Here is a 19743-nt window from a genome sequence, read left to right on the forward strand (position 1 = left end):
CTGCTCAACTTGGAGGAGGAGCTAATGATGTCTACTCAAGAAAGACAAAGAAGTTCTTCTCCTCCCCGCTTTTCCTTTGATTATAACTGTAGCCCAGTAAATTCTTGGGGCATGGCACCCCCCTCACCAGCTTGTAAGCCTCACAAGCATCCTATTCTAATAAATCACCTCTTATATATCACTTTGCCTCTTGCTGAGTTCTTTCTGCACTGAGACATAAAGCACCAGGAGTTCTAAAGAGCCCCCTGAAATGACACCAAATGGTTTCAGTTCCAGACCACTGCAATATAGCAAATATCATGATAAAGCAAGTCACAAAATTTTTGGTTTCCCAGTGCATATAAAAGTTATGTTTACACTATACTGTAGTCTTTTATGTGTGCAATAGCATTGTCTAAAAAAAGTGCACAGCTTAATAAAAAAAAATACATTTCTGCTAAAAAACATTAACCACCATCTAAGCCATCAGCAGTGGTAATATTTTTGCAGGTGGAAGGTTTGAACTACTACAAGAATTACCAAATGTGACACAGAAACAGGAAGTGAGTAAATGCTGTTAGGAAAAAAATAAGACTCCCTTGCCACAAATCTTCAATTTGTAAAAAGTGCAATACTTGCAAAGTGCAATAAAATGAGATATGCCTATAATTCTAAAAGTCATAGGTGATCAGTGAAGCTATATGATAGGATCAAATAGCCTAGAGGTAGGGTTGCCAGGTTAAGCTAACAAAAATTTATCCCCAACATTTCATAGGACATAATTATATTTTTAAAAAGTTATTTGTCTAATATTCACATGTAACTGAGTATCCTGTATTTCATCTGGTAACCCCACCAGAGGGTTTTGGGTAAGGTATTAGAGTTTCATTTTCCCTTGGCAGAAGAGAAACGTCCCTTCATCCTATCTGCTATGCCACAGAGCACAGGGAACACAATGAGAGTCAAAGCCAGCAGAGGTTAAAATCTCCTACATGCTTTATTGGACTTCAGAGAGCCTTATGAAATAACACAGAAAAACCCATGTGAGGCTGTCCAGGGGGTACAAGGCAGTCTGCAGCCTAGAACCTCCTAAGACCAGCCCCAGGTGCCCCCACCCCAGGCCCAAAATAGGATCCCAGAGTAAAGATGGCAGGGAGTGGGGCAGAGGGAAAATACCTTTACAGCCATAGCAAAAACAGGTAAGGGAGAGAGTTGTCTAGAGGGTGGGAAGGGTGAGGGGGAAGCGGTCACACAGCCACCTTGACCTACACCAGCTTCCTCAGCCACCCTGTCCCTAAACCGGCTGTGTCCTTGAGCCTCTGGCCCAGGCTATGCAGTAACATAAACACGGGTCTGACAGGGGAAGTATGTGGTGCAGGCACTTGGGAAATTCAGGAGATTTCATTTTTCAATTTTAAAATGTCTTTTGGTTCAAATGTGACAACACTCTGCCCAACAGCTTCGGGGCCCCATTAGAGCCCTCTATCATAGCTGAGGCTCCTATGGTTGGGGAGCCGACTGTCCTGAGCCTTAGGAGTAATGATGCTTGGGGAGCATTTGGGCAGCATCTCTTACAGACAAACCCTCCTGCAGTGTGGGGCAGTGGGGATAAGAGAGAAGCAGGTGTGGGTGAGAGAAGAGAGAAAAGGTGACTGCCTTGTAGCCCACATCTCTGGCTCCTACTCATCCTCAGACTAGAAGCTGCTTCCAATCTATCCCTGAGCCTAGCCTCTCTTCAAAACCCTAGTGACTTGCTCTCTGGGAATTGGTTTTACTCCCCCATGGACCCCTGGAGTCCTAGTAAGCTCCAACCCGAGGTTACCTCTGGCCCACCACACTTCCAGAGAACAAACCTCAAATATTAGGTCCTAGGCCCCAGTCTGGGGCAAAGAGAACCATCGTCAGTGGCCGGGGGGGGGGGGGCGGGGTGCAGAGGGTGGAAGAGATCTGAGGCACAGGTGTCAGAAGTTACTCCCCCTTTCTCCCCTGCTAGCTGCTAGGGGAAGGTGGGGAGTGGTGGGAGGGAGAAGCCTGAAAGCAGGAGATAGAGAGTAACAAGAAACCAAACCTCAAAACTGGGACAGCAGAGGCACAGAAGCTGAACCCCAGAGGTGGAGCTGGGAGCTGAGGGGACAGCAACTAAGACATGCACTGAAGTGGAGAGGGAGTGCAGCAGCAGCCCATGGTTGGGAAGGAGGCAGGCCATGGTGGTCAGTTAATAAATAATGCTGAAGGACCCAAGGACGTGGGGGGCAGGTATGTACAGTGCCCAGGCCCCGGAGCCAGCCCCTCCCAGGCCCTGTGCTGGGAGCCAGGTATCTTGGAAGGGAGGGGAGGGGAAGCAGAAGACCAGGGAAGGACAAGTTGTCCCACCACTGCCACCCTCTTCCTGCCTATTTCTTAAGAGGCTTCTTAAAGATTTTGAGGGGAAACTTCTTCCGGCCTGGGCTGGAGTCTGTCTCCTCGCCAATGGAGCCATTATCCTCCTCAGCCGCAGCCTTCTTGCCAGCCAGGTGGGGGATACGTGTATTTCGGCTAGCCTGGAGGGCTCGGCTGTCCCCAGCTGGAGATGGCGTGTCTGGGTCTGGGGGACTTGGGCTGTGAGAACGGGAAGAATCCAAATGTGGAGAACCACTAGGTAGGGCCGGGGAACTCAGCTCCATCAGGCTGTGGGCCTTGTCCAGCCCGTGGTTCAGCGCCAGCAGTGCTTTCTTGGCCAGGGCAGGGCTGTCAGGCAGTTTGTCCACCAGAGAGCCGGGGTGTGCCCCCTCAATCAGCCGGTGGCTGCCGTTGGAGGTCATGGCACTGAGAGCCTCATCTGCAGCACGGATCATCTGAGGAGGCTTGGGGGCCAGACGCTGGCGGTCACTCATGTGGAGGGAGGACTCCGAATCGGAATGGGTCAAATCCCTGCAAGACAGGTCAGAGAGGAAGAAAGAGACACAGAGAGGGTGGGGGGCAGGGGGGAATTTGAAGAGGAGAGAGGGACCATGTAAGAAGACAAGAGCAGGGTAGGAAAATGGGGATGGAGAGAGGGGCAGGAGAGAGAAAATAGGGTGACCAGCAGGTGGGAAAGAGGGAAGAATGGGAAACAGAGGCAAGTTGACACGCACAGAGAGGAGGCAGGAATAGGGAATAGGATAGATTGGAGAAGAGATAAGGAGAAAAGAGTAATATGGGCGGGGGGGGAACATGGGGAGCAAAAGGAGAAGCAGGTAGAAATACAGAGGACCAAGGGAGAGAAAAGAGGGAAAAGTGATGGAGAGAAGAGATAAGAAGCAAAAACAAACGTCATTATACCATTAACTCTCTGGCTAAGGGCTTTCTAAGGTCTGGCTCCCACCCCTGATGAATAGCCAGGCCTTAAACCGATGCAGCCATAGGCTTCAGTGCTACAGGCATCCTCCTCAGCAAAATCTCTGCTTCCAGAGCTGGTTAGACTTCTCAGGACTCAACCCTAAGCTAACATACATAACTCCTGTCCCACCCGGGGACACATCCAGTCTGGGCCAGGCCCCGAGGAACAGGGAAACATGCAGTCAATGGGCCTGACCCAGACTGGGGAGAAAAAGACTAGAACAGCCTTGCAAACAATCCTTCACCCCCCTGAAAGGCCAAGATGCTGCCTCTTCCAACCTTCTCTCAGGATTCAAAGAAGATCACAGAGAAGTGTTTTGGAGTTCAAAGTTGGCTGGCAGTAGGAAGACTGGGGTCTTTTTCAGAGCTCTGCTGACAGGGAGAATGTATGGAGGTGCAGAAAGACAGGATGTTGGCCTTTGAGGAGCAGTGGTTCAGAAGAGCTGCCCACTGGAAGTCCTAAGGTCTATTTCAATTTCCATCTCTGCCTGAGACTTGCTGTGTGACCTTGGACAAGTCATATGACCTTGCTGGTCCTCAATTTTGGCCAAATGAAGATAACATCAATTCAGTTATTTTGCAAGACTGTTTAGAGGCCCAAGTATGTTAGCAAAGCACTTGAAAATGTAGAAACAATTGTGGGAATGAAGATGATGAGGCCAGTCAAGCAGGAAGACCCTTCCATGGGCCACTCACAAGAGGCTTCTTTGCAAGGCTGAGCTATGGGGACATGGCACTGCACACTGGACATGCACACAGAGGTGGTCCAGCATTGATGAGACCCTGTAAAGGGCTGGCTATTCCTAAGAAGACCATGAACTAATTCTGGATGCCACCCCTCCTGCCTTACAGACAAAAAGGTAGATACAGGAGTCCCCTGCCAATCCTTTAATCCTTCCACTTTCCCAGAGGCCCTAGACCCCATGGCAGAGGCAGAGGAGAGGGCAGAGGGAAATGTTTAAATATCCATGTCAGAAAACTAAAGGGAAAGGGTCATGAGTGGGAGGGGAGAGGACAGCACAGCAGGACCTAGACAGGAGAAGGCTGTGGGTAAAAAATTAGGGAGGGGACCAGGCTCCAAAAACAGGCAGAAGCAGGAGGCTGGCTAATAGTTATTATAGTTTAATTCTCAGTAGGAAACAATTAACCAAGCAGCCACTCTGTGGGCCAGTACCTTCCTGGAGACATGGAACAGCAGAGAACAATCTTAGCTCCAACTTCCATTCCAAACACTGTTCCAGCCACCTACTCTAGTATTTTATCAAGTGTCTCCCACTTGCTTTCATATTTCTGATGGTGCCTTCTCTTCTGTCTAAATATGTCCTTGTTTCTCTAAGTCCCAAGATGATCCTCTCCACACCCTGCCTTTTCCACACACATATCAACCGCTAAGCAAGGAGCCAAGGAAATTCTGGGGAGCAGTCACACTGGGACAAGGGGTCTTCTAGACTGAGGAGGTGAGGATTCTAGGAGACTGCCTTTTCAATGCCAAGGAAGGAAGAGAGGTCAAGAGGTTGGGGTCCACTCAGACTCACTCCTCCTGGCCTACTGCCCCATTTGGTCATGATTCCCAGCCCTCCATGCCTCCATCATCAACAAAAGCTGAGGCTTCCAAAGCAAGAAAAGAACCTAGGCGGAAGCCTGGGTGGACATGTGAGGGAAAGGGCCCACTGAGCAAGCTCACTTTCCCTCCCTGAATCTCTGAGACAATTCAGGGCAGGGGTGTCCCTCCCCAAAGGCTGGGCTGCCTTGGGCTCCCGTCCCAAGCTACTAACCTTACTAGAGAGCCTGTTTGCCTTTAGAGATGATCCTCTGATGCATGGTGCGAAAGAAAATTCAGTAGTGAACAGGCCAGGCGGACGCAGGTACTCCTCCCCTTCCCCCCGCCCACTTTGGGCCTTTGAGCATGAGATTCACAGCGTCCTCTAGTTCCCCCAAACCACTTTGATCCTGTCCATCTGTACTGGGAAGGGCAGTCTCCCTGCCTAGGCTTCTTGATGAAAATGAGGATGAGGATGAAAATGAGCAACTCTGCTGAGTGATAACACTAGGAAAGGCTGTCCTTTTGTGAAAGAGAAAGGAACAGACTTCAAGGATAACCATCCAGAGTCCGAGGGGCAGAGCTAGAAAGACTGGTATCCAGAGTGACGCAGAACCAAAAGGAAGCAACAGGGTAAGCTGCAGTTCAGAGGCCAGGACTAAACCGTGGTCACAACTTCAGAGATGAGAGGTGCTTTCTGAAGGTCTTTCTGAGGGTCCTCTAAGCTTGTTCAGGCAGGGTCAAGGCTACTATCTCTTACCATAACCTGTCACCTTGAGGTGTGAGCAGGGCAAGTCCCTGAAGCTGTGGGAGAAAGCCTGTCATCAGTCCTTACACAGTTCACTTACTGAGACCTTGTGGAAGCCCAAACATAACTAACAGCATCCTGGAATGGAAAGCCAAGTCCTAGTCTGTGTTCTGCTCCTCATTAGCTTTGGGACCTGGGGAAAATTACTTAACATGCACAATCTTAACTCCTTCTCTGAACAGGAGTGTTTTCATGCCTGCCTGACATAAACCTAGCTTGTCCAAAATCCTTAAATCTGTTTCCTCCTCCCTTCTGAAGAGTAATTTTACGAAAGGTACTACGTTTTCCTGTCACCCAAGCTAGAAACCTGGGCATCATCCTAGATGCCTCCTTCTCCTCCACCCCTCAAAGTCAGTTACCAAATTAATACTCTTGTTTTTACCCCCAAACCTCATTACCTCCCCCTGGTGGCCTACTACAGTGACTTCCAAGTTCCTCTAGTATCCCCATTCTTTCCTTTATACAGGCTATAAAGTTTTATTTCTAAAATGCAAATATGACCAATTCACTTCCTTCTAAAAGCCCCTTGGAAGTTCTCTGTCTCTTAAAGGGTAATAGCCAAAGCTCCTAGCCTTTCAGAGCCCTGCATCATTCTAGCCTCCTTTGCTACTCTGTCCCATCAACATATAGCCAATGTTCTAACCACACATAGATCAGATTCTCATGAACTTCCAAGCCTATATATGTGTTCCCTCTGCCTAGAATACCCAATCTCCTTTTCCTGCACACAGGTTGTTGGCACAAATGTCATCTCTTTTGTGAAGTGTTCCACCCAGGTTCACACTGTTAGTCATTCCCTCTTCAACACCCCCATAGCACTTATCAACTGTTCCAGAATCATTTATGTACCTCTCCCAGACCAGACCATAATTCTTGATGGCTGAGATTGTATCTTATCATCTACGAATCCCCATGCCTAGCAGTCTGGCAGAGAGTAGGTATCCATAAATGTTTGCTGAGGGGATAAAGAAGTGAGGACTCCACTGAGATAACGGATGTGAAAGTTTAGGCCAAAGTGCTATAGGACCGTGAGGGAGGGAGTCTGTTACTCATTTTAGAGTCAGCAAACCCCAAGGAGAGAAGGAAAGAAAGGTGTAGGGCATTAGGCTGACCTCAAGGAGGGGTCCCAGGCTGGGAAAAGACAGGACAAGGAGAAGGTATCCCATTGCACAGCCCCCACAGCCCACCAAGCAGCAGCCAGCAGGCAAAGGCCAAGGTAAAGGCAGCAGAGAGGCACGGACGGGAAGAAGGGGAGAGAAGAGAGACAGCTGATACCCCAAGCTCTCTGAGTGCCAAGGCATCACAGCGGTGCTGTCAGAAGGGGGTGGGTCAGGGTAGGGCTCCATCTGGAGGAAATAGGAAGTGCTGTGGTGGTAATAGACAGGGTGGACATGGACGGTGGTGATGGAGGTGGTGGTGGTGGTAGTGGTGGTGGCAGAGGAGCAGGAAGAAGAAGCAGAGGCAGGTGGAGCGCTGGTCCCGAGGCCTTCAGAACTGAAAGACTGTCCAGATGAAAGGCTGCGCATTCGCCGCAGAGAGACCCGGCTTGTCAAGAAGTGGCCAGCCTCGCCCTCTACCAACCTCTGAGACCCCAGGCCATGCTGCGGCTCCGTCAGGCGCTGCCGGACACTGGTCTGCAGGCTGGGAGCTGCAAGGAGAGAGAAGAGAGTGTGAGGAAGGGCCACCTGCTCTGGGTTGGCCGGGAAGCAAGTTTGCCTGTGGAGAGATGCTTGCTGGAGACCACTATGGGCCTTCGGTCCCCAGTGGGGCATCTCCTCCCAAGAACCTCCCACCAGGGATCCTAAAGGAGGGACCAGTTGAAAATGAGGTGCCCAGGTCAATTTCAATGGCAATTCCAATGGAAGAAGACCTAGGGCCAACATTGCTAGGAAGGGAGATGGTAAGGCAGTTAGTGGGAGGACACAGGCAGGATTGGGTAGGACAGGGGTTTGGGACAAGGTCCGGGAGGGCACAAAGAACCAGCCTTTTTAGAAAGCCAAAGTTGGGAAATATTCACAATTCAGAAAAGGATTTATACATAAATATGTTCATCATACCTTTTTCATAATCATATGAAAGCAAAAATAAAGGTGGAACAACAGGAAAATGATAACACATCCAGTTACTGGAAGGTTATACAGCTATTAAAAATGTTACTTATGACAATTCCCTGGTGGTCCAGTGGTTAGGACTTGACACTTTCACTGCCAGGACTCAGCTTCAACCCCTGGGAAACTAAGATCCCGTAAGACTTGCAGTGCAACCAAAAAAAAGTGCTGCTTGAGAAGACTTTTGAAACACAGAAAAAGGCCTATTAAAATGCTCAGGGGAAACAAAAGGATACAGATTTTCATGTACAAGGAATACCTTGAGCAATAGAATACAAAAGACAAGAGTTTGAAACCAGGTCTTTCTATTTCTAGCTGTGACTTTGAGTAACTTACTTCCCTATTTTAATTCCTAATTTATAAAATCCTGCAGAGATGTTGTGAGGCTTCAAGATAATATTTTTAAAGTACCTGACACAGTTCATGGCACTCAGTAAATGACAGTGGTTATCATTATCTTGACTACATAAAAAATTACTTAAAAATTCACAAACAAAAGACTGCTCAAATATGGTGGGAACTACAGGTGCCTTTTAAAGCCCATATTTACTCTTTTTACTTTCCAAACTTCCTCTAATAAGCATTTACACAACAAAGAACCAGCTCTTGGATCAATGCTGCAAATCAGGCTCTTAGAAGATGGTGGCCACCATGCCCAGAGAAGGGGTATATGGGTACCAGGTAACTTAGAGACGTGCTAGAGCATCCCTCTTGGGCTCACTGCCAGCTCCAGCTGAAAATGGAATTCACACCTTTGTTTTTTCCTCCTCTGCCCTGATAGATGGGCCTCTCTGCCTTCTCCCTAAAGATGGGAGAAAGGGCCAAGTTACACGGATGGCAGAAGCCTGGAAGGGCCACCAGGAAGACAGCACAGTTCCACGGTGATGGAGAGCTAGCGAGGTAGGGCCTCTAAATGGCTGGTGGCTTTCAAGACATGAAAGGGCAGCTTAAGGGGAAGAGGAAACGTGAAACAGGGATGGAGAAAGAGAGACAGCAGGGGAAGCAGAGAAAGAGAAAGGAGGAGGAGGCTCTCTCGTTCCTTCTTTCCATCTCAGCCCAGCCAAATGAAGGGCCACTGGGACATCAGTGGAGGTGGGCTGAAAGGAGAAGCCGAAGCCTTCCATCACCACGGCTGTTCCCTCTCCAGGCCTCAGCTGAGCAGGCTGATTCTCCTCACCCCCGAACCCTTCCCTGAAGTTAGTAGGGACTGCAGTGAGGGAAGAGAGGGAACAGGCATGGGAGTGATACAGGCAGGACAAGGGGCCCGTGGGGTGGGAGTGCTGGTTTAGTCCCCAAAGTAGGAAAAACAAAAGCCCCAAAGGGGGTCCTCAAACCCGGGTATTTCCAGAGGGACTGATCGTCTGAGCCGGCGGATGCTGAGCAGAGAGAGCGGTCACTGAACCTACGCCCCATCAGCCAGGCAGCATCTAGGGTCCAACAACCAGGCCGAAAGGAGAAGAGAATCGGATTCACCGAGGGCTTCACCCTGCCCCCGTGGGGTAAGGGAAGGGCCGGGGGCAAGGAGGGAGTGACTCAGGGCTCATGAAGGTCCCTCCCAACCCAGAGAACACAGGAGTCTTTAGAGTAATACGTCAAAATCAAGTTCTACCTGCTAGTGACCTTAACCTTGTTGGGCCTTTGATGAAAGCCTTGCAAGGCATCAGTCCACAGAAAAGAGGCTTGGCCAGAGGCAAACTATGGCTGGAGAAACTTACAAAAACATCCAGCCTGATTAATCCAGCCCGATTAAAGATCTGGCTATCTCAAAGTCAGCCCCTAACCCAGCCCAGCTTTCTGCCATCCCCCCTGCACGCATGGGATATGGGCCCAGGACAAGAGCTTTTCCATAAAAGTCTATTCTGTTTATCTAAAAGAGACTCTGATCCAGAGAAAAATTCAGCGGGTCAGTAGGGGGTGTGTCCCTTCCTTCACTGAAGAATTCCCAGAATGCTGTCTCCCTCGACTCTGCTCTACTCAGCTCTCACCACTCGTAAGAAGAACGGGGAAAGGGAAGACCCAGGACAGAGGTGGGGGGGCGGGGATGGCCGAGTTCAGGTGGAAAGCCCGACATGCTTATGCAGGAGATCCCTCCTGGACAAGAATGTCTTTCTGGCTTGGAGGATTTGGGGCTTTATCACCATAAGGGACTATTGCTTCTGGGGACCTCAGGTGAAAAAACAGAAAGAGACATCGTTTATCTACTTAGCAATTAAAAATAAGGAATATAAAATTAAAACAAGTAAAAGCAACAGTCAAAATGAATGCCATTTTTATGTTATGAATCACTAAAGGAGATTATTTTTATAAAGGTAGATAGGAACGGAAGGGAGGGAAGGAGAATAAAAGAATTAAAAAAACACAAAGAGTGAGGGAGACACACTTAACACAATAGACCCATAGGGCAGATGGAGCATATAGCAAGGGAAAACCACTAACAGGACAACTGTAAAGGAATACCTTGATGCAGGTTGTGCTTTATGAACTAAGGTAATGAGTTAAACCATCTTGGCCTCTGCCCCATATCTGGCTTAAGCACGGCAGAGACCAGCAGACTTCTCAATCTGCACATCAAAGCCCCCTTCCCTCATCCCTATCCAAGAGGTCACCTACACTGCATGGACAAGGGTGACACAATCTCCTCATCCATGTCATCCACGTCGTCGGTCATGATGAAGTGGGCAGGGTTGGGGCGCGTACTACCCATCCAGCTGGGGTCTATGTTGAGGGCAGCCACCAGGGAATGGATGCCAGGGTTATTGACAATCTGGAAGCCACAGAGGATCTCAATCTGTTGCCAGCGGTGCAGACGCTCCCTCAGTGCTGCTGTCACCTCGCTCAGAGCTTGCCTGAAGAGAGAAGAAAGAAAATGGAAGGCATGGGCTGGGCCTAAGCCCCAGGAGAAAGGAGTCATTTTCTCAGAGGAACAAGTTGCAGGGGCAGGGTCGGAGGAGGGGGGCGGTGGGGCGGTATGTGTATGTAAGAAGCACACTTAAATCATAGACTTAAGAGCAGTGTGGGAGGTAGTTAAGGGCTGAGGCAGGAGACCAGAGCTGTACCTCTTCCAGTGAAGAAACAGAATCGGGACTGGAGGCCCTGGACACCCTCCAGCTCTGAGGATGGGATGGACATCGCCAGAGCTGGGCAGCAGGTGTGACTTACTTAGCTGTTAAGATTTTGTGATCCACATCATCCAGGGAAGAGCTGTGGGCCACGTGGAAGGTGCCAAAGAGTGTGTTTCTCTTCTTTTTTATCTTCTCAGCCTGCAAAGATGAGGCCCTCAGCTTAAAAAGAGCAGGGAGTAGAGGTTGGAAAAATGAAAAACATTATTTTGTGGCTGGCTCCCCCTCCTGCTAGCACAGTTTAGGTGGCATGAGAAAAACAGAATATGGGAAAGAAAAATGGAAGCCAACGGGAGAGGAAAGAGTAGGGAAAGAAAGAAAACAGAAGCAATGAGAGGAGCCGAGGGATCCTGACTCCAGGAGCAGTCTGTCCCTGTGTCAGTCTGGGCTGGCAGAGACTTCCCTCTACCTGCCTCCACTTCATCTTTCCCAGAAGGCAGATGGGAGTAGCCCTGCACCCTAGTTCCCTTCTCCAGAAGCTTGAGGACATTATTAGAAACTGCGCATCAGGAAAAGAAACAAAACCCAACACCAGGATGTCTCTTTGTCCAACAGAGGGATATAGAGAGGCAGAGAAGAGGAAAAAGGGCAAGTGAAGGGGGTGAGGCAAGGAGGAGAGAAGAGTGCAGCAAGAGGGCACGTCTCACCCCCTCCTTGGCCACCAGCAGCTGCTTCTCGGCATTTTGCTTCTTGATGTTGTAGTACTGCACCTCCACCTCATGGGTCAGCTGCAGCCACTTCTGAAGGGCCTCTGGAGCATACCATGAGCTATGCGATTCCAGCTCCTTCTCTGCTTTCCTCAAGGCCTCCCGTACCTGTGAGCCAAGAGGATATGAGTCCTTACTATTAGCAAGGCCTTCTCCAATGCCTCCATATGATACATCAGCCTTCTTTTCTTCCATCTCATCTGAGCTTCACCACTCTCACAAGAGGGAGAAAGGGCAAGGATTATTTTCTGTATTTTATACATAAGAAACCAAGCTTGGAGAAGGAAAGTAACCTACTCAAGGTCAATATATTTAGTAGTGTCAACCAGAAGTCAAATGGAGACTTTTTTCCTTTCTTTTATTTACTTATTTATTTTTTGCTGCCAGACTAGAGGATTCTTTTCTCACATATTAGTCACTTCTCCTGCTCATACAGCCAATCTCAGCAATCTCCCCTGCTCTCATGAGGTACAGGTTATCTCAGTGAATCCTCTTCTTTCTGAGAGCTGGGGTCTATTCTTGGGCCCAAGCCCTCACAATGTGGCAAGAAAAGCACTTGGGTGGGAGTCTGGAAATCTGACCTGGTCCCTGGTCTGTCACTCAACTGGCTGTGTGACCATGTGCTTCCTAAAGCAGATCTCGCTTGGTGTAAGGCCTTGTCCCAGGCAAATCCAAACTGTAAGCAAAGTGATGATCTCAGGAGGGAGTGAGCTCCCTATCCTGAGAGGTATGGAAAGAGCTCATGTCAGAAAGATCTTCAAAATGATTGCTACTCCAGGGGGCAACTGGCCTGAATACTCTCCAAAGGCTCTTCTAGCCCAGAGACTTTGTGATTCCCTCATTGATCAGGGTGGGTAGGCTGTAATGGGCACTCTCTACAAGGCAAGAAAACAACAAGCAAGCTTACACCTAACATGGGTATTGCCGACAGAGGCCAAGAAAGGACCAATGTATAAGCAGACATCTCCTCACTGACTTCTAAGCAAGGAGCATAAAATGAAGCAGATGGCCACAAAGCACTTAAATATGAAAGGTCTGGAAAGTACTGTACATACAGAACCCATTATATATGCTAAATTCCTTCTATCTCACCCAGGCTACCAGTATAAACAATCCCCAGCTCCCCCATCTGAACACTGACTTTTCACTGCTCAGAATTCCAGAGAAAGGGGATTGAGAGCAGTCTAATGTCCAACTTTAGCCCATGGGGAAGCATCCCACAGCAAGTCTGGGGTCCTCCCCTGAGCCTAATATAGACCAGGAGGGCCTTAGCTAAGGACAAAACACCTTCATTCCTCTGAGAGCCCGTGAGAGGACCAAGCTTCACTGGATTTTTGTTCCTTGAAAAGGAAACTAGAAAACAGCCCACTCCTGGCTTTACAGATTTAAAATGAGGAACAGACACCTTAGCGACTAACACACTGAGCCTGGAAATGTAGGATCAAGTTCCACATTAAAAGCAGTTGAAGGATTGGGATCAGCTAAGGGGAGAATGGAGAGAGAAGAGAGAGCAAGCAGAAGGAAGTAAGACAGTTGTGGAGGCACATGGAAGGGCTGGTCAAACAGGCTCAAAAACTGTGTAATGAGAGAAACAATTACAAAACAGGGAACAGGGGGATCCCAGGTAAAGAGAGAGAGACAGACACATCCATTTTCTTTATTGAGCATTTACTGCACTCTGGGGCTGTGCAAGAGAATAGGCCAAAGAGTGGAATAAAATCTCCGATAATGTCACAATGCTTAGGAGACAAGGCATTGCAAGAAAGAAGGGATCTGCCTCAAGCACACAGTCAGTCTTCTCCTCAAGAGAGCTGCAAAACTTTGAAGTTATGAGGAGTAGGAGGCCAAAGAGCTAACTTAAAAATGTCCAAGGGGCAGAAATGAATCTCATAGTCATTCAGGACTAGGGAGAAATAAATTCACCAGATCTCAATAAAAAGTCAGGAAGCGGAATGCTGAGAAACAGGGACAAATGAGGCTTGGACCAACTCTTACTAAACTATAACCCAGTTCTGACACATTTCAGTCTCTCATTGGCTTGAGATGACCAGATCCTCACCCAGCATACCTAACTAAACCCTATATCTGATAGAAGATGAAAATCATCTGTGGCCTCTATTATTCTTTGTGCACACTATCCAGCATTTACTAAATTACTAGACATGAAGAAAGGCAGGCAAATAGAAGTAATAATCAAGAAGAAAAACAAGCAGTCCCACAAATGATCCAGATGTTAAGAGTTACCTGTCAAGGACTTTAAGACAACCATGACTAAAATGTTAAAGAAAAATATGGGAAAATTCTGGACAGGGAACAGAATCAATAAAAGAATAAAATGGGCATTCTAGAAAAATACATTATCTGAGAGTAGGATTCCACTGTATGAGCTAAATACCACAATGTTCTTAGCAAAATATAGGATTAGGGAAATCAAAGACAGATTAATATAAAATAACCAAACCAAAGCACAGAGGGAGGAAAAAAAGAACAGAACTAAGCATAAGAGACACGTGGAATAGAGTTAAAAGGTCCAACATAAATACTGGATACCCAGAGGGAGAGGTGAGACTGGAGCAGAAGCAACACGCAAACACCACAGTGAATGTGTCTTCTGCGGTTGTTGGGTAAATGCTCCGTATAGAGCAATGAGGTCACACTGATCAATCATGTTTAAATTTTTATATCCTTACTGATACTTTTGGCTGCTTATTTTTGGGAGAGGGGTGCTAAAAATCTCTAACTTTGATTATGAATTTGTCTATTATCCTTTTAGTTTTTTTAAACTTTTGCTTTATACACACACACACACACACACACACACACACATACACACACATATATTTTAAACTATATTATTAGGTGTATCCAAATTAAAGGTTGTTATATATTACTGTTTAATTCACACATTTATCTTATATGAAATGTTCATTTTTGTCTCTAGTAATACTTTTTTCTCTAAGTCTATTTTGTCTGACATTAACATAGCTACCCCTGCTTCATTTTCCTTAGTGTTTATCATATATTAATATCTTTTCTCATCTTTTTACTTTTAACCATTTTGTATCCTTATTTCTAAAGCATGTCTGTTGTAAACAGCATATAGTTGGGTTTTGTTTTTTTATCCAGTCTGACATTCTTTGCCTTTTAGTTGTTTTCTGTAGTCTGCTTACATCATCCAAGTTTCAACATATTTGAAAGGACTAGAACCTGTGGTCAAAGCACATGTTCTTTGAACACAGCAAAGTTAAACTGGAAATCAATGAGAAAGATAAACAGAAAAGTCCCCAAGTGTTTGACAATTAGGCAACACACTTTTAAATAACCATGGGTCAAAAAGAAATCACAGTGGAAGTTAGGAAATGTTTTTAACTGAATCCCAATTTTTTCAAATTAGAAGATTCCCAAATAAAGTCATCAATAAATTTATGAAAAGGTATTCAATATTATTGGTCAATAGGAAAATTAAAATTAAAATCACAATAAGATACCATTACATCCATATCATAATGTATAAAATGAAAATGCCTATAAAATACTGAGGCTGTAGCTCAACTAGAACTCTCACACTATCACTAGTGGCAGTACAGATTGGTACAATCATTTTGGAAAATCGCCAATTTCTTAAAACTAAATATATGAATCCCTGTTACATATCCAAAAGAAATAAGTGATGCCCACAAAGAAGTTTAAAAAAAAAACAAAACTTGCAAACAACCCAAAGGTCTATCAATAGGAGAATGGATAAATAATTTATAGTCTATCCATACAATGGATTAACACTCAGCAATAGAAATAAACTCATTATCACTACATGCAATAACATGGTTGCCTCTCACAGGCATAATGTTCAATGAAAGAAACCAAACACAAAAGAATACATACTGTATAATGCCATTTACATGATGTTAAAAACCAGGTGAAACTAATCTGGTCTAGAGGTTACGACTGTAGCTGCCTCGCAGGTGGAGTATTGATGGGGAGAAAGGGGAAGCAGAAGTGAGCCCTCTGAGTGCTTACGAGATCCTGTACCTTGATGCGGATGGCGGTTACACAGGTACCTGCATATGTACAGCATGCCAGCTGTATGCTTACGATCTGTACATGTTCATACCTCAACTAGAAAGGGACAGAATAACTGATCACCTGTTATTCACTGTGCTTTCACAACCGCGGTGATCATTTTTGCAACTTTTCCACTACTCTTAGCCAGACCTTTGGCTCCTGTCCTTTGACCCCAGCCCCTCAGGATGTCCAGGAATTTGTAGACCCTCCTACCTGCTCCAACTCCTCCTCGGCGTATTTCTGACGGCTCCGCTCATTCTCCGTTCCCTCCCGCAGCTCCTTCAGCCTCTGGGCTTCCTGCTTAGCAAGGTTGATCTCGTCGCGCAGCTTCTTCTCCAGGTGCACCTTTTCCACCTCCACCGTGCGGTGCTCCTCCTGGGCTTTGTGCAGCCTGCAGACAATGCGGGGAGCTGGAGAAGGCCAGGCAAGGCAGTGCCAGCCAACTTGCCCTGAGGCACAGCATTCAAGAGGAAGATGGAGCCTCCAGCACTCAGAATATGTTCTCCCTACTCTGCCGCCTGCCTGGCCCTGATGAGGCAGCTCAGGACCAACAGAAACCATGTCATTACCCTACTTACTTGGACCATCATTCTGCTTCCAGTAACAAAGGCTGTGAAGCCAAGGTTCCGGGGTATCTGAATCCTTCCTTCTAAGGTGTCGGGGAGACAGTGAAGGACAAGAGAGTCTGGTGTTGCTGCATTCCATGGGGTCGCAAAGAGTCAGACACGACTTACTGATTGAACAACAAGAAGATGTCTTACATACTCAGATCATAACAACTACTAGTTTACAAGGTCTTCCACATTCGTCCTCCCTGCAGATAATGATATATTGTACAATTATCAGCCTGGGACAGGTATGGACACAAAGGCTTAGGAAAGGGAACAAATGGCAGACAGAATTGAGACCAGAATTCTAATCTTTATGTGTTCAAATTGCATAGTTACTACCTTTATACCAAGGTATCTGGAAGGTGCAATCAATGTAGAATACCCTGCAACCTAGACCAAAGACCCAGGGAAAGCCTGATGGTGAAATATGCTGGGGGTGATGGTCATGGGGAGATTTAAGGCAGATGAGAAGGGAACTATTGAGCTGTACCTCTCGGACTCCTGAATACCTAAATCCCAAAAACACAGAAACACGAAATTCACGCCAAAAGGGTTGGGCAGGATTTGGGGGAGCCCCTCATGCCCAACCTTAAGTTCCCTTCCTAAGCACACTCCTTCTCAAGGGCATCACTTATAATGAAAATATGCCCTTGGACCCACCCACACATTCCCTCTGTTTACTGACAAAATCCTCCATCCACCCAGCTAAGCTTCCTTCCTTCCCTTTCTTTGCACTACATATCTATGTTTATTCATTCATTCATTTACCTATTCCTTCACCTAGTACTTTAAGGTGTCTACTAAATGCCAAGCCCTGTGTGACTCCTAGATATATGGAGATGAGTGAGAAGACTGTCCCTGCCACTGAGGTGCTCATGGCCTAGTCCAATATAGACAAGTAAACAGATAGGTGCACACAGTGTGATAAGTTCTATAATAGAGAAATAAAGTGTTGGGTAGGCCCAAAGGATGGGGGTGATCAACTCTGCCTGAAAGAAGTAGGGGAAGGTGAGGCCTGGGTTAGACCCAGAAGAAAGAATAAGCATTAGCTGATCCCTCTGGAGGAGGGAAAGGACTTAGCTACTGTCCGGTCTTCCTCCCTTAGTAGGAAGCACTATGTTATAGGATAAGAGGGGAAAGGAAGAGGAAGGAAACATGTGATATATGGCTTAGACTTGAGGTACAGAAGGGGGAGGACAGGCTGCAGAACACATAGGGACCACAGAAAAGAGCACTGACCACTGAGTTAATTAAGCAGGTAAATGAAGAGGCAGAAACAGAACTGAACCTCTAAAAAAAATCCCAAGTCCAGATTTTTCAATGACTAAAGCCTCAAAAGATGTGGTGACAAGTAAGGAGGAGAGGGAAAATGCCTAAGCTGCAAGCTTTCTGCTGACAAATTGCAGCCTTCTGTGTACTTTCTCCCTGGAGTGAAAAGGAATTGAACCTCAAGGCACTCAGCAGGTGGCGCTATGTGCACAGCTAAAATCAAGTCGGGGCGCCATTTCCAGCACAATCTCCTTGCCCTGAGTATCCTCCTTTATTGCACTCTCCCATGACTCAACTGCTTGAAATTAGGGATTCAGTTCTTCACTGAAACATTATCCTCTCTGAAAGCATCCTCTTCTGAAAAGTCTACGATATGCCTGTCTTCTTCATACAATAGAGAGTTCTTTTAAAGTAGAATCAAAACTGATACACTTTGGATGTAATAGAGATGAAGATCGATAAATACTACTGGGTGAAGAAATGAGCTAATAAATGTACAATCAAGCCTGGGCCCACCCCATCTCCTTCACAGAAGATTGAGCATCTTGAAGGCGGCAATCAGTTACCATCACAAGTAAGAAAAGCAGGCAGTCTGACCACAGCTCAGCTCTACGCAGCTGTGTGACTGTGGACAAGTCTGTTCCCTGAACCAGGCCTGTTTCTTCCTTTTTAAGTGGGACTCAAAATTCCTGCCTGCCTTAAAGAATTATCTTGAAACCCAGTGAAATCCTAACTGGAATGCACATGTAGCATTACATTTATTCACCAAAAGCATCAGGAACTCTGGAAAAAGCTCTTTGGTGACTGGCAGTGAGGTCTGCCAAAGTAAGGAGGCACAAAGAGGCACGTGGGCCCTTGTGTCAGAGCAGGATATGTGTGTGCACAGGTATGAGCCTGTCTCGGGTTGGGAGGGGTGTGCATTCGTTTCTCAAAGTGCCACAGTGGCCAGTTAGCTCTGGAGGCCTTGGGGAGCAGGGAGAGCTGGGAGTTTAGTTTTATCCCCAAACTTGGAATGCCTCCTGCGTAGATTCTTTGCCTTTGGAATGAAAACAGTACATGTTTTTCAGACAAATGAAGAATGGGGACTGCCCACATAGCAGCATTTAGCCCCCAGTTGGAAAAGGGCCCAGGAACAAGGGGCCCAGCAAAGTAGCCAGGAATCAGCTCAAAGATAAAACTCCTCTTGCCTCCTAAAAGCCCATGGAAACGAATCTGCTAGGGCTGCCTTTACTGAGGCAGCACCCTGTGGTTAAAGAAATTCCTAACTTACTACTTACTGACACTCACCCTCTCTGAGGCTTCACTTCTTCAACTCTAAAATTGGGATAATAATACCTACCTAAGAGGGTTGTGGTGATTACAAACAATAATGCTTAAATGTACTTAACAATATCGAGTTCTTAAGAAACCACTTCCCCATCCCTCCAAAGAAAATAGTATCTATCATTAAAAAAAACAGAAAAGAGACAGACTTCACTTCCTTTTACATGGATTCCTGCAAAGACTTCCCAACAGGAGTCCCTAGGCTGTCGGAATCATTTTCTGACAAACACTCTTGAAGCCGGCCTCTCCTTTTCTCAAAACCAAAACAAAGCAAAAAAGTCAAATACCCACATTGATTCTCTATTGCCTTTTGCATCCTACTAACTTTTCCATGTGAGTCCGAAGGTACCAGGGATCTGGCCTCACTCTATACACTCAACGACGACTATCAGGTTAATCTTTCCTACCCATCTTTCAAGGCCACCTCCTCAGACTCCACATCCACTCGTCTCCTGCCTCTGTGCTGTTCCAGTCCTTGGAGCTCTCTTGCCACAGGCTGGCACTGAGTTACTGCTCCTTCTTAAGTGTGTGCTCTGTGGCCCAGGAGCAGTGACTTCCTTCCAATTCCCCACACAGACCTGGTTCCTAGAAGTCAGGAAGTACTTAGATCAGCTGGCTGACTGTCACCTTCCCTTCACAGCTAGATCTTCTATAATAGTTTCTAAGCCATGCTTTATTCAAACAGAACCTCAGACTATCAGCGCTAAAATGTCCTGGTCTGCTCCTAGTTCAACTCCTTTACATTACTAATGAGGAAATATGTTCCAGAAAGGAGAGGGATTTACCCAGTCATACAACAGTGGGTGCTTCCCAGGTGGTGCTAGTGGTAAAGAATCCGCCTGCCAACACAGGAGATGCAA

General features: G+C 46.7%; 1 protein-coding gene across 2 annotated transcripts in view; it reads right to left on the bottom strand.

Moving 5' to 3' along the window:
• Positions 1-957: 957 nt before the first annotated feature.
• The window catches only part of STIM1 (stromal interaction molecule 1), a 191394-nt gene continuing 172608 nt past the window's right edge, over positions 958-19743 (bottom strand). The window contains exons 7-13 of one of the 2 annotated variants that reach the window (XM_061148953.1): positions 15894-16071; positions 11559-11726; positions 10952-11052; positions 10403-10638; positions 9127-9219; positions 7266-7332; positions 958-2889 (exon numbers count right to left, since the gene is read on the bottom strand). In XM_061148953.1, coding sequence (XP_061004936.1) covers positions 2373-2889; positions 7266-7332; positions 9127-9219; positions 10403-10638; positions 10952-11052; positions 11559-11726; positions 15894-16071 — 1360 coding nt within the window. In that variant the 3' untranslated portion in view covers positions 958-2372. The remainder of the gene's footprint in view (positions 2890-7265; positions 7333-9126; positions 9220-10402; positions 10639-10951; positions 11053-11558; positions 11727-15893; positions 16072-19743) is intronic. The other variant, XM_061148963.1, reaches the window with a different exon arrangement.

This window comes from Dama dama, chromosome 1 (genome assembly GCF_033118175.1).
Source record: "Dama dama isolate Ldn47 chromosome 1, ASM3311817v1, whole genome shotgun sequence".
Taxonomy (NCBI): domain Eukaryota; kingdom Metazoa; phylum Chordata; class Mammalia; order Artiodactyla; family Cervidae; genus Dama; species Dama dama.